Raw genomic sequence first — 27870 nt, 5'->3', positions numbered from 1 at the left:
AATCCATACATAGTAGTAATCCATACATAGTAATAATCCATACATAGTAGTAATCCATACATAGTAGTAACCCATACATAGTAGTAATCCATACATAGTAGTAATCCATACATAGTAGTAATCCATACATAGTAGTAATCCATACATAGTAGTAACCCATACATAGTAGTAATCCATACATAGTAGTAATCCATACATAGTAGTAACCCATACATAGTAGTAACCCATACATAGTAGTAACCCATACATAGTAGTAATCCATACATAGTAGTAATCCATACATAGTAGTAACCCATACATAGTAGTAGTAATCCATACATAGTAGTAACCCATACATAGTAGTAATCCATACATAGTAGTAATCCATACATAGTAGTAATCCATACATAGTAATAATCCATACATAGTAGTAATCCATACATAGTAGTAACCCATACATAGTAGTAACCCATACATAGTAGTAATCCATACATAGTAGTAATCCATACATAGTAACCCATACATAGTAGTAACCCATACATAGTAGTAACCCATACATAGTAGTAACCCATACATAGTAACCCATACATAGTAGTAACCCATACATAGTAACCCATACATAGTAGTAACCCATACATAGTAGTAATCCATACATAGTAGTAATCCATACATAGTAATCCATACATAGTAGTAACCCATACATAGTAGTAACCCATACATAGTAGTAATCCATACATAGTAGTAATCCATACATAGTAACCCATACATAGTAGTAACCCATACATAGTAGTAACCCATACATAGTAGTAACCCATACATAGTAATCCATACATAGTAGTAACCCATACATAGTAATCCATACATAGTAGTAACCCATACATGTACATAGTAGTAACCCATACATAGTAGTAACCCATACATAGTAATCCATACATAGTAGTAACCCATACATAGTAGTAACCCATACATAGTAGTAACCCATACATAGTAGTAACCCATACATAGTAATCCATACATAGTAGTAACCCATACATAGTAGTAACCCATATATAGTAGTAATCCATACATAGTAGTAACCCATACATAGTAATCGATACATAGTAGTAATCCATACATAGTAGTAACCCATACATAGTAACCCATACATAGTAGTAATCCATACATAGTAGTAACCCATACATAGTAATCCATACATAGTAGTAACCCATACATAGTAGTAACCCATACATAGTAGTAACCCATACATAGTAGTAACCCATACATAGTAGTAACCCATACATAGTAGTAACCCATACATAGTAGTAATCCATACATAGTAGTAACCCATACATAGTAGTAATCCATACATAGTAGTAACCCATACATAGTAGTAACCCATACATAGTAGTAACCCATACATGTACATAGTAGTAACCCATACATAGTAGTAACCCATACATAGTAGTAATCCATACATAGTAGTAATCCATACATAGTAGTAACCCATACATAGTAGTAACCCATACATAGTAGTAATCCATACATAGTAATCCATACATAGTAGTAACCCATACATTGTAGTAATCCATACATAGTAGTAATCCAGACATAGTAGTAATCCAGACATAGTAGTAATCCATACATAGTAGTAATCCATACATAGTAGTAATCCATACATAGTAGTAATCCATACATAGTAGTAATCCATACATAGTAATAATCCATACATAGTAGTAATCCATACATAGTAGTAACCCATACATAGTAGTAACCCATACATAGTAGTAATCCATACATAGTAGTAATCCATACATAGTAACCCATACATAGTAGTAACCCATACATAGTAGTAACCCATACATAGTAGTAACCCATACATAGTAACCCATACATAGTAGTAACCCATACATAGTAACCCATACATAGTAGTAACCCATACATAGTAGTAACCCATACATAGTAGTAACCCATACATAGTAATCCATACATAGTAGTAACCCATACATAGTAGTAATCCATACATAGTAGTAACCCATACATGTACATAGTAGTAACCCATACATAGTAGTAACCCATACATAGTAGTAACCCATACATAGTAGTAACCCATACATAGTAGTAACCCATACATAGTAGTAACCCATACATAGTAGTAACCCATACATAGTAATCCATACATAGTAGTAACCCATACATAGTAGTAACCCATACATAGTAGTAACCCATACATAGTAGTAACCCATACATAGTAGTAACCCATACATAGTAACCCATACATAGTAGTAACCCATACATAGTAGTAACCCATACATAGTAGTAACCCATACATAGTAATCCATACATAGTAGTAACCCATACATAGTAGTAATCCATACATAGTAGTAACCCATACATAGTAATCCATACATAGTAGTAACCCATACATAGTAGTAACCCATACATAGTAGTAACCCATACATAGTAGTAATCCATACATAGTAATCCATACATAGTAGTAACCCATACATAGTAGTAACCCATACATAGTAATCCATACATAGTAGTAACCCATACATAGTAGTAACCCATACATGTACATAGTAGTAATCCATACATAGTAGTAACCCATACATAGTAGTAACCCATACATAGTAGTAACCCATACATAGTAGTAACCCATACATAGTAGTAACCCATACATAGTAATCCATACATAGTAGTAACCCATACATAGTAGTAACCCATACATAGTAGTAACCCATACATAGTAGTAACCCATACATAGTAGTAACCCATACATAGTAGTAACCCATACATAGTAGTAACCCATACATAGTAGTAACCCATACATAGTAATCCATACATAGTAGTAACCCATACATAGTAGTAACCCATACATGTACATAGTAGTAATCCATACATAGTAGTAACCCATACATAGTAGTAACCCATACATGTACATAGTAGTAACCCATACATAGTAGTAACCCATACATGTACATAGTAGTAACCCATACATAGTAGTAATCCATACATAGTTACTGTAGTAACCCATACATAGTAGTAACCCATACATGTACATAGTAGTAACCCATACATAGTAGTAACCCATACATAGTAACCCATACATAGTAGTAACCCATACATAGTAGTAACCCATACATAGTTACTGTAGTAACCCATACATAGTAGTAACCCATACATGTACATAGTAGTAACCCATACATAGTAGTAACCCATACATAGTAGTAATCCATACATAGTTACTGTAGTAACCCATACATAGTAGTAACCCATACATAGTAGTAACCCATACATAGTAGTAATCCATACATAGTAGTAATCCATACATAGTTACTGTAGTAACCCATACATAGTAGTAACCCATACATGTATGCATGCATTCCTAAATTAATGGTGTTACCAGGTTGTGTATATATGTACAATAAACATGCCATGTTGCTGTCCAAAAATAATTCTCAAATAATAGACAAATCTGGTAGATGTTCTCTTCAGCATTAGTTTTAGTTTCATTTGTTTTTGTTTTTGTTTTTGTTTTTGTTATTTTGAATAAAACAGACAGTCAGATAATACACAGTATGGCTTTAGTAAGCGAGGGATGTGGTTTGAAGATGAAACTGGAAGGTAGCAAACCTACTAAAGTGAAAATAATAGAAAAACAAGCACATACTTTACAGGGTTGTCAGTGGGTGGTTAAACCACTTGCCTCTCACTGTGGTCTGGGTTTGAACCCATTCAGGTTAGTCAGTGACCGAGTAGTTAAACCACTTGCCTCTTACCACTGTGGTTGGTCTGAGTTTGAACCCAATCAGGGTTGTCAGTGGCCGAGTGGTTTAACCACTTGCCTCTTACCACTGTGGTCTGGGTTCCAGCTGCCGCCCCCCCCCCCCCCCCCCCCCCCCCCCCCCCCCCCGGTAAAGCAACTTTTTGAATACATGGCGATGTTATTAAAATCGTTATTTACATGACGATTCTTAGCATGCACGATTTAAATTGATGGTTCACTAAAGTGACTGTACACTGACTCCTCGCTGATATGTATCTTATATCTCTATTGTATGCTGGCTTAACTTTGAATAAAAATGTGTCCAGTTAAAAATTGTAACTTTTTGCAGCAAATTAAAAACTCTTTGTGCGGGAAAGTACAAAAGAAGTGCGCACATGCACTGTGCATTTTCCGAGAGTAACAGTAGTCTTGAAAGTCTCCTTCATTTGAAGATAGCAAGTCGCAATTATAATGTCAGCGAGTGAAACTCAAAAAAAAAGACGGAGAAAGTCATTCAATGTGAGGTCGCCTGCTATGCTGCATGCAGTGACTCCGAAGATGCGCTCGATCTCATTTACATCTTGTTCCTTATATTAAAACATTTCATACTGATAAAACGGCAGATCTCTTTTTAGCTCCGCTGTCAGCGAAAGCTGAAAGCGTAGCTTTAGGTATAGGGGGTATAAGGAGGTTTAGAGTAGAGTCTTTCTGGTTTAGTTTACAACACTTTTGATCACACAGATTTTGTTTTTGTGATGAAAAGAAATTAAAAAAAAAATCACTTCAACCATTTCGTTGTGTTTTCTTTATGAAGGGTAATCGAATATGAACGAGTGTTACCACTGTAACGTATGGCTGAGAATGACTCTCTTCCGGGTACTTGGGATTGTCGCCGTACGGAAACTAAGATGGCCATTAATGCATTTCTTCCCCATATATATCTACTACAACTAGTACAAGTTGAATGTTGTTGACTTGGTAAATTTGTTAGAAAATTGAAATTCAAATTGCCTCAAAATTATTTTAGATCCCTAGTTTATTTCATTCATCATTAACATTTTCCAGGGTTAAAACTGTAAGACACTGGAATTATTTATAGCCAACCTCAAAATCCTATTTTTTTTCTTTTTCTTGTTTGCATTTCCCAGTCATTTTTTTTCAGAGATTTTGTGCAATTTTTCATAACAGTAGATTTTTGTTATAAAATGGTGACTATGGTATAAAAGTACAATACATTACCAACTTCTGTGTAAAATGTGTTTTATAGTGAGACATCATATGAAACCAGTAACCACTTTATTACATCGCTAAAACAAAACTGCATAGTGAAGAGCTGAACCACTTCTACATGTCACCAAAATAAAAAAAATAAATAAAAAAACAGTGGAGCTATTCTGACTGATAGGTCGCTTGTTGGAATATTTGGTGGCCCTGAAAAACTATTAAACTTGGTAGTACGCAGTTTAAGATTTACTCTTTGAAGATCCACTTTCAAAAATTGTGTTCGACGTTGCCTTTGGTTAAAATGTTGTTTGATATAATTATCTCGTTGCACACTGACACTAGCGTTATTCCGCAATTCATTTTGAAGCGACAATTTGCTATGGAAAGAATGGCCCTGAATTTGTAAACAGAGCTGTACCTTCGACTTCAAAATCCAAACTTCAATTTCCATTATATTGATAATGACAAGGAGATTCACTGAGTTCACCTTGGGTTCCGACATAAAGGAGGGCCATAAAAGTTTTGGGAGTTGGGGAAAGAAAATGATTATTTTGTTGTGTTACTTATTTGAGAAAGTACAATCCTTTTTTTTTTACTTTGAATGTGACATCTTTTCGGCAATTATTTTGAAAGATACGACATTCGGCCAGAAAAATGAAAAAAGCTGTTCAACCTACCCAATAATTTTTTTCTGGTGATCGGCAATATATCCTCATGAGGGCTTTGCATTTTTTTTTTCAAAATTAAGGATATTTCTTTATATTTTCTGAATAGGATATGTAACAATATACATTTGAGTCTATTATATAATTATATAATATCGTATACAGTGGTGTATTTGGCTCTGATGATGCATACAAGCATGAATTGAGATTAAATTAAGCTGTTGCATATCCAATGTTCACTAAAAAGAATTGAACAATAGTTTAAGACCATTGGAGCGGGCTGAGCAGTCATTGGGCCATCAAACGTCTGAAAGTCTTGAAATGTTTTGCTCTTTATTCATGATTTTTTTGGAACCAAATTAAACTTCAAGAGAAGTCATTTTAAATTACCAAGTGCACATCCGCAAAATATCTTTCAGCTTTGCCACAATAAAATACACTTCCAGATAATATGTAATACATAGCATAATTGTTTCAATTCTGGTATTTTGATACCATATTCAAGCATTGTAAGACTTTAAATTATGGTTTGATATTTTTATGCCTTTAAATGGCCTCCTACATTGTGTTATTTTCAATTTTTTTTCACCTTTGGTGTTGTCTCCTTCCAATCAGTAGCAATCAAGGTGATAATTTGTCTTTCTCCCAAAACAGGATGGAAGGTGTCTGGCTAAGTACCTCCCTGTATAGGTTAGAGCTAATTATTATTATTATTTATTTATTGTAAGAAAACATGCTACACATGCGTCTCAGCGCGTTGTACAGACTGAAGTTTAAAAAATTGCAGTAAAGAAAAGAAAATAACAGCACACAAAAAGGGACTAAGTGTAAAACTGGCCGATTAAAATAATTCACAATGTATAAAAACCGACAAGTTAAAAACAATCACTTAAAATGTTGTCTAAAAAGATATGACTTTAAACTACGTTTAAAAATGTCAACAGTCTTTATATTTCTCATTTCAAATGGAAGTGAATTCCACAGAGAGGGTGAGCACACTGAAAAAGCCCTCTGGCCATAGGATCTATTGAAATTGCCACGTGGTTTGACTAAGAGTAGCTTTTCAGCGGAGCGAAGATTTCGTGTTGGAACATAAATGCTAATTAAATTTGACAGGTATAATGGTGCTACATGATTGATTATCTTGAAAGTGATCAGTAGGATTTTGAAATTAATCCTAGCCTCAACTGGGAGCCAATGCAAGTCATAGAGTATAGGAGTAATGTGGTCGAATTTTCGTGTACAACTGACAAGACGGGCTGCAGCATTCTGGAGTGACTGCAGACGATCTATCTGGTATTTTGGAATTCCATACAATAGACCATTGCAGTAATCGAGTCGGGATGTCACAAATGCATGTATTAATTTCTCTGTACAGGCTTTGTCTAACAGTTTGTGAATTTTTCCAATCTTGTATAATGAAGAGTAACCATTCTTGCAAATGTGACTAATCTGATCAGACATGGAGCCGTCCCTACGGAGAGTAACACCGAGATTACGGACTGAGGTAGATGGTGCGATGTCTAGCCCGCCAATTTTCAGGCTGGTCAGTTCTACTACGTTGGTTTTTAACCGTGATGAGAACTGGATCACCTCAGTTTTGTCATAGTTGAGGACTAACATATTTGATCTCATCCAGCTACGAATGTCATCGATGCACGTTTTAACATCAGGTAGAATGTCAGCTGGCAGATTGTGTAAATCTCTGAGTCGTCTGCATACATCATGTAGTCAAGGCCATGTCCAATGATGACATCCTCTAGAGGAGCTGTATACAATGTGAATAGGATCGGACCTAGAACTGACCCTTGTGGGACACCGTACTTTATATGCGACGTAGAAGACGCTGTAGAGGTCACTTTGACACGTTGATGGACTCGTAAAAGGGCCGTTTCGGTACTATGATTAGCCCGATATGCACTTTGGCACTTAGTGTAAAGCTCAAACTTAGTTAGATGATCATGTAATTGCTGTGCGACAATTTTCTCTAGGACTTTCGATAGAAAAGGCAGATTAGATACTGGTCTATAATTTTTCAATATATTGTGATCTAGATCAGGCTTTTTTAACAGCAGACGAATAATTGCAGACTTAAATTGACTAGGAACGGTGCCGGTTGAAAGTGAAACGTTGAACAGATTGACGAAGAAAGGTACGAGAGAGTTGATAGAATTCTTTACAAAGTTTGTTGGTAGAATATCGAGTTCACACGATTTAGAAGGCGACTGCTTGATGAGCGTTTCAATTCGGTCTGCTGAGACAGGCTTGAATTCCGTGAGGGTGTGAATCGGCAGCTCGTTAATGCCATCGTCGAACTTGGCACTGAGCCTGTTGCGAAGCGTCGAGAACTTGGTTTCGAAGTACTCTAGAAATTTGTATGGAATATCCTTAACAGGGATGTCAGATGGAAGAGTATTGGCTTTTAAAGCCTTTGTACTAGACAGCTCAGAAACGATATTAAATAACTTTTTGTTGTCTGCTTCCTCAATTCGAGTCCGATGGTAGGTTGATTTCGCTTTATCGCAGAGACGGAAGTATTCAAGTCTCTTGGTTAGAAAAATTTGGCGATTGATTTCAAGTTGCGAAATATGCCATTTAGCTTCCAGCTTACGCATGTCTTTCCGAAACACTAAGAGTTCATCGCAAAACCACGGGGCCCGCACTTTCTCAGTCATTATTTTTGTCATTATAGGAGCCACAGCATCCAATACTTTGGTAACGGTGTCGTGGTAGAACTCTGACGAACTTTCAACATTTGAGACCGATGAATAGTCTGCTAAACTAGTTGCAAGCTTGTTCTGTAAGTCCGTTATGTCAATTGTGCAGAAATCAAGTCTTGAAATGGTGAACTTTCGATTTGGTGGTTGTTGAATTTTCAGCCCGAAGTAAACAAGGCTGTGATCAGAGATAAGAGAATATTCAGTCCGAACAGAATGAAGAATTTGATCCGTTGATCGAGTTATTAACAGGTCAAGAGTATGGCCTTTGTTGTGTGTAGGCTCATGTACATGTTGCTGCAAGCCCGTAGAGTGCAGAAGGTTAGCGAACTTTACATTATCACGTGAATCAGAGTCTTCAATATGGAAATTGAAATCACCTGCGATCAGAAGGTGGCCAGACGCCGGTACAGCTGTTTCTAAGAGAGTTGAAAATTCAGCAATGAAGTCGTCGGTAGTTGATTTATTCTTTGTAGATTTTGTTAGACGATATATTGCAATAACATGCAGAGACTGACTTGATGATCGAAAAGTTATATCTAGTGACTCAAATGACTGAAAAGTACGTGATCGTTTTTCGATGGCGCGAAGATTCGAACGAGCTAATATTGCTACACCACCACCCCTTCGATTAGAACGAGAATGCTGATGGACAGTGTAGCCACTAATCGAAGAAAGAAACTCAGCGATGGCAGGATCGTCTTGACTCTTAAGCCACGTTTCCGTGATGACTAAAATGTCCAAATTTTCGGCAAACAGTGTTGACGCGAGAGCGGCGATCTTCCCGTTGACAGAACGGGCATTCCACAGGGTGGCATTCAACTGCAGTTTTTGGAGACATGTGGAAATCCTTGGGATTTTCACTAATGCAGAGTCACGCTTTTTCCAGACTGGTTGTGCTTTCCGGGGTGTAATCGCGGTATGAATAGGCAGCGACTCACCATTATTTACTTCAGTAACGATTGGAATTTTCCACAGTATCCGTCCACGCACCTGTTCTATGAAACTGAATGACTTCGAAGTTCGCCTACTGTTAATGATTGTTTGAATCGAATATATTGGTTTGGGATGTTTATGTCCAGCTTTTCGACCACGATGTTTAAATGTAGAATTGAGGGACCGTTTTGCACTTGGATAGCATCTCATCCGTTCTGTTAGCCACTTCCCCCAGGACATTGAAGTCGGTTGACGAAATATGAATGACAAAGACCGGGCGGCCATGATGATTCCGGATGCCACGACACATGGCCGCAGAAGTGTTCTTCAAAATTACTAACTCAGCAGAGGAATAAAACCCTGTTGCAGTTCACAGGCAGGTTCCAGGTATCACAATAAAACAATCAGTAGTAATACAAGCGGTAAAATGGCAAATGTTAAAATCCTTGTGAAACTGGGAGCACGCTCAACAGGTAGGCAGCCGATCAGCAGCGCCACATAATTAGAGACATCGCCTTATGTATGTGAAATCCACATCCTGTATCTCGTTCATATTATTGTAGTTGGCTATCACTGATATTTTTATGCATCATTGTACCATATGATTTTATATCTCCACTGTAGTGTAGGTGACAGAAGGGGTGGCTAAAATAATGCTTGAGTTTAATTTGGCAGGCATAACATTTTTTTTAGGAGTGAGGGTGAGAGGAACTACACCATTTGTTTAACTGTAAATTGTGTACATTTCCTAACTGTAGCTATGCAGACAAATTGCATGAGATAGTATCAAGATGATTGAATAAATTTTTTTGCTATCATTATATATGGTTTGTTTTATCCTATGTATGTATGTATGTATGTAAGCATGTATGTATGTATGTATGTATGTATGTATGTATGTATGTATGTATGTATGTATGTATGTATGTATGTATGTATGTATGTATGTATGTATGTATGTATGTATGTATGTATGTATGTATGTATGTATGTATGTAAGTATGTATGTAAGCATGTATGTATGTATGTATGTATGTATGTATGTATGTATGTATGTATGTATGTATGTATGTATGTATGTATGCATGTATGTATGCATATATGTTCGATGTATGTATGTATGTATGTATGTATGTATGTATGTATGTATGTATGTATGTATGTATGTTCGATGTATGTATGTATGTATGTATGTATGTATGTATGTATGTATGTATGTATGTATGTATGTATGTATGGCTTGCTAGCTGGTGGTTAGTTGGGTGGTTGACTGGCTGGTTGGCTGGGCAGGCTGGTTGGCTGGTTGGTAGGGTGGCTGGTGGGTGGGCTGGCTGATGGGCTTTTTATGAAGGCGTATGCCTAGTTTTAATTTTGTTTCATTAGTTGCTACTTTTATCTATGAACTTTGAACTTGTGGGACTTTGAACGTTTTTAACTTTTATCCCTTTTCAGTATGTATTCCTTTCACCTTTTTAGTTTTGTTCAGCGCCTCTGAGCAAACCCTATTTGTTATACTGGCGCTCTATAAATGTTATTATTATTATTATTATTATTATTATTATTATGGGCGGGCAGGTGCGCTGGCTGGATATTGGGCTGGCTGGCTGGTGGGCGGGCAGGTGGGCAGGCTGGCTGATGGGCTGGCTGGCTGACTGTCACTGGCTGGCAGTTTTACAGATTTGTAAGAATGATCATCATTGACACAATAATATAAGCTGTTTGATAACCATAATTAACCATATTTTGTATTTACCAGGGAAAGGGAAGTAATTGAAGCTGAAAAACATCGGAAAGTGGAAGGGAGAGAACTGAAAAAAAGAGAAGAGGAGCTTAGAAGAATCCAAACCCAAGAGACAGTAGAAAAGGAGAAAATGGAATTACTACATAAATTAAAAGAAATGAAATCAATGAGAATAGCTGATAATCTCAAGGTAAGAATTGATAGGTCAGAGAATAGCTGATAATCCCAGGGTAAGAATTGATAGGTCAGAGAATAGCTGATAATCTCAGGGTAAGAATTGATAGGTTAGAGAATAGCTGATAATATCAATGTAAGAATTGATAGGTCAGAGAATAGCTGATAATCTCAGGGTAAGAATTGATAGGCCAGAGAATAGCTGATAATCTCAAGATAAGAATTGATAGGTCAGAGAATAGCTGATAATCTCACGGTAAGAATTGATAGGTCAGAGAATAGCTGATAATCTCAGGGTAAGAATTGATAGGTCTGATAACATATAATTCACGTCTGAATACAGACTAACTCATATTGTCAAAAGTAAGCTTTTCTTTTTACCTTGACCTTTGATATTGACCTCCATATTCAAAGTCAAATTATAGCAAAGTAGTCATTAAATTATGAAGTTCTATATCTAGAGACACCATTCAAGTGTCTACACATATATAGAGGTTAGTTTTCAAGTGTCTACACATATATAGAGGTTAGTTTTCAAGCTGGATACTATAGCTCTGATCCTGACCTACTTTGTAAAGGTCAAAGGTCAAACTTAAATTTGCAGAATAGCATTGCAATACAACAAACCAGGTGGGAACTATAAAGGTTCAATTGTATCCTTTTCATCTGTGTATATCCTGTTTTTAATTATTCTGCTGAGCTGTAGTGAATCACTTGATTAGCCAGCCAGGCTTTCTTGTTAGTCTGTCTGACATGGCTATTATTGCTGTAGTGAACCACTTGATTAGCCAGCCAGGCTTTCTTGTTAGTCTGTCTGGCATGGCTGCATATCCAAAAAAATAAATAACTTTTTTGTCAGTTGATGTCATGGACAAACCTTGGTAGTCATGTGATGATTTAAGAAAGACAGAATGATCTCTTTTATTCCTCACGTTTCACTAGTTATATTTTATCATATTTCATGTTTCACTAGTTATATTTTATCATATTTCATGTTTCACTAGTTATATTTTATCATATTTCATGTTTCACTAGTTATATTTTATCATATTTCATGTTACACTAGTTATATTTTATCATATTTCATGTTTCACTAGTTATATTTTATCATATTTCATGTTTCACTAGTTATATTTTATCATATTTCATGTTTCACTAGTTATATTTTAATATATTTCATGTTTCACTAGTTATATTTTATCATATTTCATGTTTCACTGGGTTATATTTTATCATATTTCATGTTTCACTGGTTATATTTTATCATATTTCATGTTTCACTGGGTTATATTTTATCATATTTCATGTTTCACTGGGTTATATTTTATCATATTTCATGTTTCACTGGGTTATATTTTATCATATTTCATGTTTCACTGGGTTATATTTTATCATATTTCATGTTTCACTGGGTTATATTTTATCATATTTCATGTTTCACTAGTTATATTTTATCATATTTCATGTTTCACTAGTTATATTTTAATATATTTCATGTTTCACTAGTTATATTTTATCATATTTCATGTTTCACTGGGTTATATTTTATCATATTTCATGTTTCACTGGGTTATATTTTATCATATTTCATGTTTCACTGGGTTATATTTCATCATATTTCATGTTTCACTGGTTATATTTTATCATATTTCATGTTTCACTGGGTTACATTTTATCATATTTCATGTTTCACTGGGTTACATTTTATCATATTTCATGTTTCACTGGGTTATATTTTATCATATTTCATGTTTCACTGGGTTATATTTTTTCATATTTCATGTTTCACTGGGTTACATTTTATCATATTTCATGTTTCACTGGGTTAAATTTTATCATATTTCATGTTTCACTGGGTTATATTTTATCATATTTCATGTTTCACTGGTTTTATTTTAATATATTTCATGTTTCAGTGGGTTACATTTTATCATATTTCATGTTTCACTGGGTTACATTTTATCATATTTCATGTTGCATTTTATCATATTTCATGTTTCACTGGGTTACATTTTATCATATTTCATGTTTCACTAGGTTATATTTTTATCATATTTCATGTTTCACTGGGTTATATTTTATCATATTTCATGTTTCACTGGGTTACATTTTATCATATTTCATGTTTCACTGGTTTTATTTTAATATATTTCATGTTTCACTGGGTTACATTTTATCATATTTCATGTTTCACTGGGTTATATTTTATCATATTTCATGTTTCACTGGGTTACATTTTATCATATTTCATGTTTCACTGGGTTACATTTTATCATATTTCATGTTGCATTTTATCATATTTCATGTTTCACTGGGTTACATTTTATCATATTTCATGTTTCACTAGGTTATATTTTATCATATTTCATGTTTCACTGGGTTATATTTTATCATATTTCATGTTTCACTGGGTTACATTTTATCATATTTCATGTTTCACTGGTTTTATTTTAATATATTTCATGTTTCACTGGGTTACATTTTATCATATTTCATGTTTCACTGGGTTATATTTTATCATATTTCATGTTTCACTGGGTTACATTTTATCATATTTCATGTTTCACTGGGTTACATTTTATCATATTTCATGTTTCACTGGGTTACATTTTATCATATTTCATGTTTCACTGGGTTACATTTTATCATATTTCATGTTTCACTGGGTTACATTTTATCATATTTCATGTTTCACTGGGTTACATTTTATCATATTTCATGTTTCACTGGGTTATATTTTTTCATATTTCATGTTTCACTGGGTTACATTTAAGCATATTTTGTGTTACATTTTAGGTTATTTGTGTTTCCATGGTTACATTTTAGCTTTTCCATGGTTACATTGTAGCATATGTTGTATATTGTAGACTTTAAAGAAGCATTTCTCAGCCTGGTATAAACTAGTAATTGACAGAAGAATACAGATGGGTAAAGCAAGGGCACTATCAGATTGGAGACTTTTAGTCAAAGTATGGAATAGTTGGAGACACTATGTACGACATCAACAAATAATCAGAGAAGAGAAAGAATTGGAATTGAATATAAGAGAATCTTATAGGTAAGGTTATGTTGGAAAATCTCAAAGGTTTGTCTGGATTTAATATAAATCAATATTCAAGGTCACACTACATACTAGATATTGACCAAAGTGATATTTTCTTCACCAACACTATTAACCACCAATATCAGTATCTTAATAATTTTATCAGATGCAAGCTATTTTTGGAGACCTTGACCTTTGACCTTGGCCTTCAGGGTCAATTTATCAAACTCAAGTCAATTCCTACCTATCACAGACACATTGTAGTGTTTACACAATTGCCAATTTCTTTTAAATCATGTTTACAAGTAAGAGCAGCTCAATGACTAGTACGCATGTGCGTCCTATATACTATGTTTTTTTGATGGTTTTACCAAAGGATGCATTGCAGCACAATGACTACGCATGTGCATTCTATAGTATGCGCATTCTTCACATTGAGGGCGCTATCTACAATATTATTGTGAGGCAGTTGGTCACAAATGAATCTACCCTGCACGGGCTTATGGGCTTTGCCTAGTTATGATATTATTGAAGAAAAGAACTATACATAAGCATTATTTTTGGTGCTCATATCACGGTCACTGAATGGCAGCCATATTTGTTATGAACAATCATGATTTACCAGATAACTCAAAAACATTACTACATAGAGACCACATTACTACATAAAGACTACATTACTACATAGAGACTACATTACTACATAGAGACTACATTACTACATAAAGACTACATTACTACATAAAGACTACATTACTACATAAAGACTACATTACTACATAGAGACTACATTACTACATAAAGACTACATTACTACATAAAGACTACATTACTACATAGAGACTACATTACTACATAAAGACTACATTACTACATAGAGACTACATTACTACATAAAGACTACATTACTACATAGAGACCACATTACTACATAGAGACTACATTACTACATAGAGACTACATTACTACATAGAGACTACATTACTACATAGAGACCACATTACTACATAGAGACCACATTACTACATAAAGACTACATTACTACATAGAGACCACATTACTACATAAAGACTACATTACTACATAGAGACCACATTACTACATAAAGACTACATTACTACATAAAGACTACATTACTACATAAAGACTACATTACTACATAGAGACTACATTACTACATAAAGACTACATTACTACATAGAGACTACATTACTACATAGAGACTACATTACTACATAGAGACCACATTACTACATAGAGACTACATTACTACATAAAGACTACATTACTACATAGAGACTACATTACTACATAAAGACTACATTACTACATAGAGACCACATTACTACATAGAGACTACATTACTACATAGAGACTACATTACTACATAAAGACTACATTACTACATAGAGACCACATTACTACATAGAGACCACATTACTACATAAAGACTACATTACTACATAGAGACCACATTACTACATAAAGACTACATTACTACATAGAGACCACATTACTACATAAAGACTACATTACTACATAAAGACTACATTACTACATAAAGACTACATTACTACATAGAGACTACATTACTACATAGAGACTACATTACTACATAGAGACTACATTACTACATAAAGACTACATTACTACATAGAGACCACATTACTACATAGAGACTACATTACTACATAGAGACTACATTACTACATAAAGACTACATTACTACATAGAGACCACATTACTACATAGAGACTACATTACTACATAGAGACTACATTACTACATAAAGACTACATTACTACATAGAGACCACATTACTACATAGAGACCACATTACTACATAAAGACTACATTACTACATAGAGACTACATTACTACATAAAGACTACATTACTACATAGAGACTACATTACTACATAAAGACTACATTACTACATAGAGACTACATTACTACATAGAGACTACATTACTACATAGAGACTACATTACTACATAGAGACTACATTACTACATAGAGACTACATTACTACATAGAGACTACATTACTACATAAAGACTACATTACTACATAGAGACCACATTACTACATAAAGACTACATTACTACATAGAGACTACATTACTACATAAAGACTACATTACTACATAGAGACCACATTACTACATAGAGACTACATTACTACATAGAGACTACATTACTACATAAAGACTACATTACTACATAGAGACCACATTACTACATAGAGACCACATTACTACATAAAGACTACATTACTACATAGAGACCACATTACTACATAAAGACTACATTACTACATAGAGACCACATTACTACATAAAGACTACATTACTACATAAAGACTACATTACTACATAAAGACTACATTACTACATAGAGACTACATTACTACATAAAGACTACATTACTACATAGAGACTACATTACTACATAAAGACTACATTACTACATAGAGACCACATTACTACATAGAGACTACATTACTACATAGAGACTACATTACTACATAAAGACTACATTACTACATAGAGACCACATTACTACATAGAGACCACATTACTACATAGAGACTACATTACTACATAGAGACCACATTACTACATAAAGACTACATTACTACATAGAGACCACATTACTACATAAAGACTACATTACTACATAAAGACTACATTACTACATAAAGACTACATTACTACATAGAGACTACATTACTACATAAAGACTACATTACTACATAGAGACTACATTACTACATAGAGACTACATTACTACATAGAGACCACATTACTACATAGAGACTACATTACTACATAAAGACTACATTACTACATAGAGACTACATTACTACATAAAGACTACATTACTACATAGAGACCACATTACTACATAGAGACTACATTACTACATAAAGACCACATTACTACATAAAGACTACATTACTACATAGAGACTACATTACTACATAGAGACCACATTACTACATAGAGACTACATTACTACATAGAGACTACATTACTACATAGAGACCACATTACTACATAGAGACCACATTACTACATAGAGACCACATTACTACATAGAGACCACATTACTACATAGAGACCACATTACTACATAGAGACCACATTACTACATAGAGACTACATTACTACATAGAGACTACATTACTACATAGAGACTACATTACTACATAGAGACTACATTACTACATAGAGACCACATTACTACATAGAGACCACATTACTACATAGAGACCACATTACTACATAGAGACCACATTACTACATAGAGACTACATTACTACATAGAGACTACATTACTACATAGAGACCACATTACTACATAGAGACTACATTACTACATAGAGACCACATTACTACATAGAGACTACATTACTACATAGAGACTACATTACTACATAGAGACTACATTACTACATAGAGACTACATTACTACATAGAGACCACATTACTACATAGAGACTACATTACTACATAGAGACTACATTACTACATAGAGACTACATTACTACATAGAGACTACATTACTACATAGAGACTACATTACTACATAAAGACTACATTCAAGTGTCTACCACCATGTTGCCAGGTTTAAACTTTCTTTTGAGACATTGACCTTTGGCCTTGACTCTGATCTTCAGGTTCAATTATCAAAATTCAGCAATTTCCTGCAATATCAGACAGTTTGTAGTATTTATTTTTTGCCACCAATGTCTCCATTCAGTCACATTTATATCTATTTGAGGGACTGTGTTTTCAACGGAGACTTGTACTTCCAGTATTAATAAATAGTAACCCCAGATGTCAAAAGGAACACTACACGTCAACCATATATATATACTTTGTCAACAATCCAACTTGTAGATTAATCAATCCAGCCAAGAGTGAGATGGGTCTAGTTAGCAAGAAGATCCTAGACAGAATAAATAATGAGATAAGATCATCTACAGGTGTAAACCAGTGGCGCAATTCAGCATCAGTGATTGACTGGTTTGTGAATCTGCAAAATAAATCCTGATATTCTTTTGTTGTCTTTGATATCGTTAATTTCTATCCGTCAATTACTGAAGAGCTGCTTACGAAATCAATAACATTCGGTAAGCAGCATACAGAAATATCAGATCAGGAAATCGAAATAATCATGCACGCAAGAAAGTCACTGCTGTTTGACAACAATATCCCATGGATCAAAAGGGACAATAAGGATATGTTTGATGTAACAATATGGGTAGCTATGATGGCGCTGAGGTGTGTGAATTAGTTGGCCTCTATATGCTTAATACTCTTGCCAAGAAATACCATAAAGAGGACATTGGGTTGTACAGGGATGATGGCCTGGCTGAAACGAAACGAAATGAACTTGTATCCTCTTGTCGTCATCAAAATAAAACATTGTTGTGTAACACCTGACCCATCGCACACATAATTGACACCTTTTGTACAAACAAAAGCACCACTCAACACCCTAGGTAAAACCCGCCTTACACCACACGATTTATACGAGGTATATTCAGTACATCAACATCTCCTGACGAGTGATTTACTCACGAAACAGGCTTGTAGAGACGAAAAACCCGACTTGATTTTCTTCTACCCTCAACATATACTCCGCTCTACGTGCAGACGTATCGAGCACTGTGCTACGGATAAATCTTACCACTGACTTCCTAACCTGCTCCAAGCTCATACTTGTCGAGCACTCTTCGATAACCCGCAATGGAGAAATTCAACATCGACTACTCACCAAAGAATATACCTCTCCCTTCACACAATGATTACCTACTTCGCCTCATCAAAAAGACCGAACAGTTCCAACGAAGAATGCGTTGGAAAGCTTTCTTCTTCCTCAACCCTAGCGCAACCTCTTCAACCACAGATACATACGGCTTCAAGTCTACAAAGAACCCCCCTCCAATCGACGAGCTCAAGGAATTTGAAGACGACATACTAAGGATGATCCAATCAACAAAGTTCAAGCAACTGAACAACCCACTCCTGAAAAAACTTGCAGACGACACCAAACACATCAAAGACGAAACCAGCCTTCTAATCGCCGCCGACAAGACGACAAACTACTACAAACTTAAACCAAAAACATACAAAGACCTCCTAAAACAAAACGTCACAAAATCCTACAAACACGCACAACCCAACACCACACAAGCAATCCATAGAGAAAACAAAAAGATCGCAACGAAACTACACATCGATGAGTAGATACTACATACAAAGAAGCATTCATCACACTCAAAGACCACAAACCGAATTTCAGCAACAAACCTACCTGCCGACTTATCAACCCCACAAAATCCGAGAAAGGCAAAATCAGTAAACAAATACTCGACCGAATCAACACCAAAATTCTAAATTCGACAAAGTTCAACCAATGGAAGAATACAGCATCAGTAATCGAATGGTTCAAAGCCATCGAAAACAAACAAACCCACAACTTCATCAGCTTCGATGTTGTAGAATTCTACCCATCAATCAGCCAAGACCTCCTCAACAGAGCACTGACCTTTGCCTCAGACTACGACAACATCACAGCCGACGAACGTAACATCATCCTCCATGCCAAGAACTCTGTCCTTATACATAAACAATAACCCTGGGAAAAGAAAGGCAACACAACATTCGACGTTACAATGGGCAGTTATGATGGTGCCGAAACATGCAAGCTGGTAGGAAGCTTCCTCCTCTCCCAACTACAAGGCCCTGATATCAACATAGGGCTATACAGAGATGACGGATTAGCTTTTCGAACGCATCACCAAGAGACACAGAAAACATAAAGAAAAACATATGCCGCATTTTCCACCTCAACGGATTACGCATAACAATAGAAGCCAACAAACAGATAATCAACTTTTTAGATATCACCCTCATCTTGACCAACGGTACGTACCGGCCCTACACAAAGCCCGACACCATCCTGCAATATGTACATCGAGATAGCAACCACCCACAAACCATGACAAAGAGCATACCCACTGGTATTAACAAACGCCTATCATTACTCTCTTCGAACAAAGCATCTTTCGACCAAGCCGCACCTACATACCAAAAAGCACTCAATGAGAGCGGATACAAATACAAACTACACTACGAGCCGACCACGACCTCTAGATGAAGAAACAGACAACGGAAAGACATATTATGGTACAACCCCCCATTCAGCAAAAAATGTTAGCACCAACATCGGACACAGATTCCTCAGCCTTATAGACAAACACTTCCACAAAGATCATAAACTCAGAAAAATCTTCAACCGCAACACCGTTAAAATCAGTTACAGCTGCATGAATGACATCAAGCATGTCATCAACAACCACAATAAACGCATCCTTATATATATATATATGTATATACCTTAAACACTACACGTCAACCATATATATATATATATATATATATATATATATATATATATATATATATATATATATATATATATATATATACCTTAAACACTACATGTGTTTAAGGTACGCGTCGCCTTTTGACTGTAGTTTTTGTTTACTGATGTCTATTACAACCACCAGCAATGTAAATTCAAAGGGAACTGACTGAAAAAAGGTCATTTTAAGGTGTTTACAGATGCTTTTTAAAAGTTTTAAAACCAGAATGCGTTTCAAAAACTTGTCGACTAGCAAATTAGCGAGTGAATGTGAGCATTTTGAATCACTACATGTCAACCATATATATATACCTTAAACACTATCTATAGGTCTATTATTTAAAGTTATTAACATCTCCCTATGACATGCAAACAATTACTAACATCTCCCTATGACATGCCAGCAATTACTAACATCTCCCTATGACATGCCAGCAATTACTAACATCTCCCTATGACATGCCAACAATTACTAACATCTCCCTATGACATGCCAGCAATTACTAACATCTCCCTATGACATGCCAGCAATTACTAACATCTCCCTATGACATGCCAGCAATTACTAACATCTCCCTATGACATGCCAGCAATTACTAATATCTCCCTATGACATGCCAGCAATTACTAACATCTCCCTATGACATGCCAGCAATTACTAACATCTCCCTATGACATGCCAGCAATTACTAACATCTCCCTATAACATGCCAGCAATTACTAACATCTCCCTATGACATGCCAGCAATTACTAACATCTCCCTATGACATGCCAGCAATTACTAACATCTCCCTATGACATTCCAGCAATTACTAACATCTCCCTATGACATGCCAACAATTACTAACATCTCCCTATGACATGCCAACAATTACTAACATCTCCCTATGACATGCCAACAATTACTAACATCTCCCTATGACATGCAAACAATTACTAACATCTCCCTATGACATGCCAGCAATTACTAACATCTCCCTATGACATGCCAGCAATTACTAACATCTCCCTATGACATGCCAGCAATTACTAACATCTCCCTATGACATGCCAGCAATTACTAACATCTCCCTATGACATGCCAGCAATTACTAACATCTCCCTATGACATGCCAGCAATTACTAACATCTCCCTATGACATGCCAGCAATTACTAATATCTCCCTATGACATGCCAGCAATTACTAACATCTCCCTATGACATGCCAACAATTACTAACATCTCCCTATGACATGCAAACAATTACTAACATCTCCCTATGACATGCCAGCAATTACTAACATCTCCCTATGACATGCCAACAATTACTAACATCTCCCTATGACATGCCAGCAATTACTAACATCTCCCTATGACATGCCAGCAATTACAGTTGTTGTATTAAAATTGATTAATTACAGAAAGAACCAGGCATCTGAACACCACTACAGACTTTGTCTGTTAAAAAAGTGCTTTGTTGCCTGGCAACTAATGATAATGCAAGAACAGCGAAGTAAGGAACTGTTAGAGAAGAAACAAGAAACAAAAGACAAGATGAGTGCCCTGTTACAAGCTGCTGCCTCTGGACAATTGTGGACCAATAGGAGTGATAATAACAAAATGTTGAAAGATGACATTGAGAAAAGAAACAGGTCTTCTGATTGGCTTGATTCTAGCAAGAGAGTGGTGAGTATTGTTTGTTTGACTTATATGTAAATACATTATATAAAACCTAGGTTTTAGCCATAATATGGTTTTTGGGTTCAATAGTACTATAGGCAAAGTGCGGGTGTCTGTCTGTCTGTCTGTCTGTCTGTCTGTCTGTCTGTCTGTCTGTGCGTGTGTGTGTGCATGCATGCATTTGTGTGCGTGTGTGCATATGTTTGTGTGTGTGGATGACTTAAACTCAGAAACCGCCACACCAATTGCTTGGGTATTTTGTGGGGACATAACTTATGGTGTCTATTTGGGAAATTGTTCAGAGCAAAATGAATGCACCACAGGTCTGTGTTTTGGGTCATAAAATGTGATTTTTTGTGAAAAAAAACCACTGGGTGGAATCACCTTAAATTTAGTTAAGATGTTGATCGGGGTGTGTACACAAAAGATTGTTCATGACATGATGATCCCATGAACGATATGCAAATGAGGAACAAACATGTTACTTTTTTAATAAAAAAAAGTCTTTAATTCCAATTGTAGGGATGTTTCTTAGGATGTACACATTAAGAGATATTTATTACACGATTGTCCTAAGTGTGATATGCAAATTAGAGCTAAAAAGATGATAGATTATAATGTACTACTAATACTATTGTAAATAGACAGATTATAATGTACTACTAATACTATTGTAAATAGACATTATAATGTACTACTAATACTATTGTAAATAGACAGATTATAATGTACTATTAATACTATTGTAAATAGATAGATTATAATGTACTACTAATACTATTGTAAATAGACATTATAATGTACTAATAATACTATTGTAAATAGACAGATTATAATGTACTATTAATACTATTGTAAATAGACAGATTATAATGTACTACTAATACTATTGTAAATAGATTATAATGTACTATTAATACTATTGTAAATAGACAGATTATAATGTACTATTAATACTATTGTAAATAGACAGATTATAATGTACTACTAATACTATTGTAAATAGACAGATTATAATGTACTATTAATACTATTGTAAATAGACAGATTATAATGTACTACTAATACTATTGTAAATAGACATTATAATGTACTATTAATACTATTGTAAATAGACAGATTATAATGTACTACTAATACTATTGTAAATAGACAGATTATAATGTACTACTAATACTATTGTAAATAGACAGATTATAATGTACTACTAATACTATTGTAAATAGACAGATTATAATGTACTACTAATACTATTGTAAATAGACAGATTATAATGTACTACTAATACTATTGTAAATAGATTATAATGTACTATTAATACTATTGTAAATAGACAGATTATAATGTACTACTAATACTATTGTAAATAGACAGATTATAATGTACTACTAATACTATTGTAAATAGACAGATTATAATGTACTACTAATACTATTGTAAATAGACAGATTATAATGTACTATTAATACTATTGTAAATAGACAGATTATAATGTACTACTAATACTATTGTAAATAGACAGATTATAATGTACTACTAATACTATTGTAAATAGACAGATTATAATGTACTACTAATACTATTGTAAATAGACAGATTATAATGTACTATTAATACTATTGTAAATAGACAGATTATAATGTACTACTAATACTATTGTAAATAGACAGATTATAATGTACTATTAATACTATTGTAAATAGACAGATTATAATGTACTACTAATACTATTGTAAATAGATTATAATGTACTATTAATACTATTGTAAATAGACAGATTATAATGTACTACTAATACTATTGTAAATAGACAGATTATAATGTACTACTAATACTATTGTAAATAGACAGATTATAATGTACTACTAATACTATTGTAAATAGACAGATTATAATGTACTACTAATACTATTGTAAATAGACATTATAATGTACTATTAATACTATTGTAAATAGACATTATAATGTACTACTAATACTATTGTAAATAGACAGATTATAATGTACTACTAATACTATTGTAAATAGACATTATAATGTACTACTAATACTATTGTAAATAGACATTATAATGTACTATTAATACTATTGTAAATAGACAGATTATAATGTACTACTAATACTATTGTAAATAGACAGATTATAATGTACTACTAATACTATTGTAAATAGACATTATAATGTACTACTAATACTATTGTAAATAGACAGATTATAATGTACTACTAATACTATTGTAAATAGACAGATTATAATGTACTACTAATACTATTGTAAATAGACAGATTATAATGTACTATTAATACTATTGTAAATAGACAGATTATAATGTACTACTAATACTATTGTAAATAGACAGATTATAATGTACTACTAATACTATTGTAAATAGACAGATTATAATGTACTACTAATACTATTGTAAATAGACATTATAATGTACTACTAATACTATTGTAAATAGACAGATTATAATGTACTACTAATACTATTGTAAATAGACAGATTATAATGTACTACTAATACTATTGTAAATAGACAGATTATAATGTACTACTAATACTATTGTAAATAGACAGATTATAATGTACTACTAATACTATTGTAAATAGACAGATTATAATGTACTACTAATACTATTGTAAATAGACAGATTATAATGTACTATTAATACTATTGTAAATAGACAGATTATAATGTACTACTAATACTATTGTAAATAGACAGATTATAATGTACTACTAATACTATTGTAAATAGACAGATTATAATGTACTATTAATACTATTGTGAATAGACAGATTATAATGTACTACTAATACTATTGTAAATAGACAGATTATAATGTACTACTAATACTATTGTAAATAGACATTATAACGTACTATTAATACTATTGTAAATAGACAGATTATAATGTACTACTAATACTATTGTAAATAGACAGATTATAATGTACTACTAATACTATTGTAAATAGATTATAATGTACTATTAATACTATTGTGAATAGACATTATAATGTACTACTAATACTATTGTAAATAGACAGATTATAATGTACTACTAATACTATTGTAAATAGACAGATTATAATGTACTACTAATACTATTGTAAATAGACAGATTATAATGTACTACTAATACTATTGTAAATAGACAGATTATAATGTACTACTAATACTATTGTAAATAGACAGATTATAATGTACTACTAATACTATTGTAAATAGACAGATTATAATGTACTACTAATACTATTGTGAATAGACAGATTATAATGTACTATTAATACTATTGTAAATAGACAGATTATAATGTACTACTAATACTATTGTAAATAGACATTATAATGTACTATTAATACTATTGTAAATAGACAGATTATAATGTACTACTAATACTATTGTAAATAGACATTATAATGTACTACTAATACTATTGTAAATAGACAGATTATAATGTACTACTAATACTATTGTAAATAGACAGATTATAATGTACTATTAATACTATTGTAAATAGACAGATTATAATGTACTAATAATACTATTGTAAATAGACAGATTATAATGTACTACTAATACTATTGTAAATAGACAGATTATAATGTACTATTAATACTATTGTAAATAGACAGATTATAATGTACTACTAATACTATTGTAAATAGACAGATTATAATGTACTACTAATACTATTGTAAATAGACATTATAATGTACTACTAATACTATTGTAAATAGACAGATTATAATGTACTACTAATACTATTGTAAATAGACATTATAATGTACTACTAATACTATTGTAAATAGACATTATAATGTACTACTAATACTATTGTAAATAGACATTATAATGTACTACTAATACTATTGTAAATAGACATTATAATGTACTACTAATACTATTGTAAATAGACATTATAATGTACTACTAATACTATTGTAAATAGACAGATTATAATGTACTACTAATACTATTGTAAATAGACATTATAATGTACTACTAATACTATTGTAAATAGACAGATTATAATGTACTACTAATACTATTGTAAATAGACAGATTATAATGTACTACTAATACTATTGTAAATAGACAGATTATAATGTACTACTAATACTATTGTAAATAGACAGATTATAATGTACTACTAATACTATTGTAAATAGACAGATTATAATGTACTACTAATACTATTGTAAATAGACAGATTATAATGTACTACTAATACTATTGTAAATAGACATTATAATGTACTACTAATACTATTGTAAATAGACAGATTATAATGTACTACTAATACTATTGTAAATAGACAGATTATAATGTACTACTAATACTATTGTAAATAGACAGATTATAATGTACTACTAATACTATTGTAAATAGACAGATTATAATGTACTACTAATACTATTGTAAATAGACAGATTATAATGTACTACTAATACTATTGTAAATAGACAGATTATAATGTACTACTAATACTATTGTAAATAGACAGATTATAATGTACTACTAATACTATTGTAAATAGACAGATTATAATGTACTACTAATACTATTGTAAATAGACAGATTATAATGTACTACTAATACTATTGTAAATAGACAGATTATAATGTACTACTAATACTATTGTAAATAGACAGATTATAATGTACTACTAATACTATTGTAAATAGACAGATTATAATGTACTACTAATACTATTGTAAATAGACAGATTATAATGTACTATTAATACTATTGTAAATAGACAGATTATAATGTACTACTAATACTATTGTAAATAGACAGATTATAATGTACTACTAATACTATTGTAAATAGACAGATTATAATGTACTACTAATACTATTGTAAATAGACAGATTATAATGTACTACTAATACTATTGTAAATAGACAGATTATAATGTACTACTAATACTATTGTAAATAGACAGATTATAATGTACTACTAATACTATTGTAAATAGACAGATTATAATGTACTATTAATACTATTGTAAATAGACAGATTATAATGTACTACTAATACTATTGTAAATAGACAGATTATAATGTACTACTAATACTATTGTAAATAGACAGATTATAATGTACTATTAATACTATTGTAAATAGACAGATTATAATGTACTACTAATACTATTGTAAATAGACAGATTATAATGTACTACTAATACTATTGTAAATAGACAGATTATAATGTACTACTAATACTATTGTAAATAGACAGATTATAATGTACTACTAATACTATTGTAAATAGACAGATTATAATGTACTATTAATACTATTGTAAATAGACAGATTATAATGTACTACTAATACTATTGTAAATAGACAGATTATAATGTACTACTAATACTATTGTAAATAGACAGATTATAATGTACTACTAATACTATTGTAAATAGACAGATTATAATGTACTACTAATACTATTGTAAATAGACAGATTATAATGTACTACTAATACTATTGTAAATAGACAGATTATAATGTACTACTAATACTATTGTAAATAGACA

General features: G+C 32.8%; 1 protein-coding gene across 1 annotated transcript in view; it reads left to right on the top strand.

The window, feature by feature from the left end:
* Positions 1–22872, top strand: part of LOC144440422 (coiled-coil domain-containing protein 191-like) — a 53336-nt gene extending 30464 nt beyond the window's left edge. Inside the window, exons 4-7 of the mRNA XM_078129794.1 lie at positions 11023–11197; positions 14049–14239; positions 22065–22329; positions 22846–22872. Coding sequence (XP_077985920.1) covers positions 11023–11197; positions 14049–14239; positions 22065–22329; positions 22846–22872 — 658 coding nt within the window. The remainder of the gene's footprint in view (positions 1–11022; positions 11198–14048; positions 14240–22064; positions 22330–22845) is intronic.
* The last annotated feature ends 4998 nt before the right edge of the window (positions 22873–27870 follow it).

This window comes from Glandiceps talaboti, chromosome 9 (genome assembly GCF_964340395.1).
Source record: "Glandiceps talaboti chromosome 9, keGlaTala1.1, whole genome shotgun sequence".
NCBI classification, from domain to species: domain Eukaryota; kingdom Metazoa; phylum Hemichordata; class Enteropneusta; family Spengelidae; genus Glandiceps; species Glandiceps talaboti.
The sequence above is the reverse complement of the archived record's forward strand: the minus strand, read 5'-3'. Positions and strand labels throughout refer to the sequence as shown.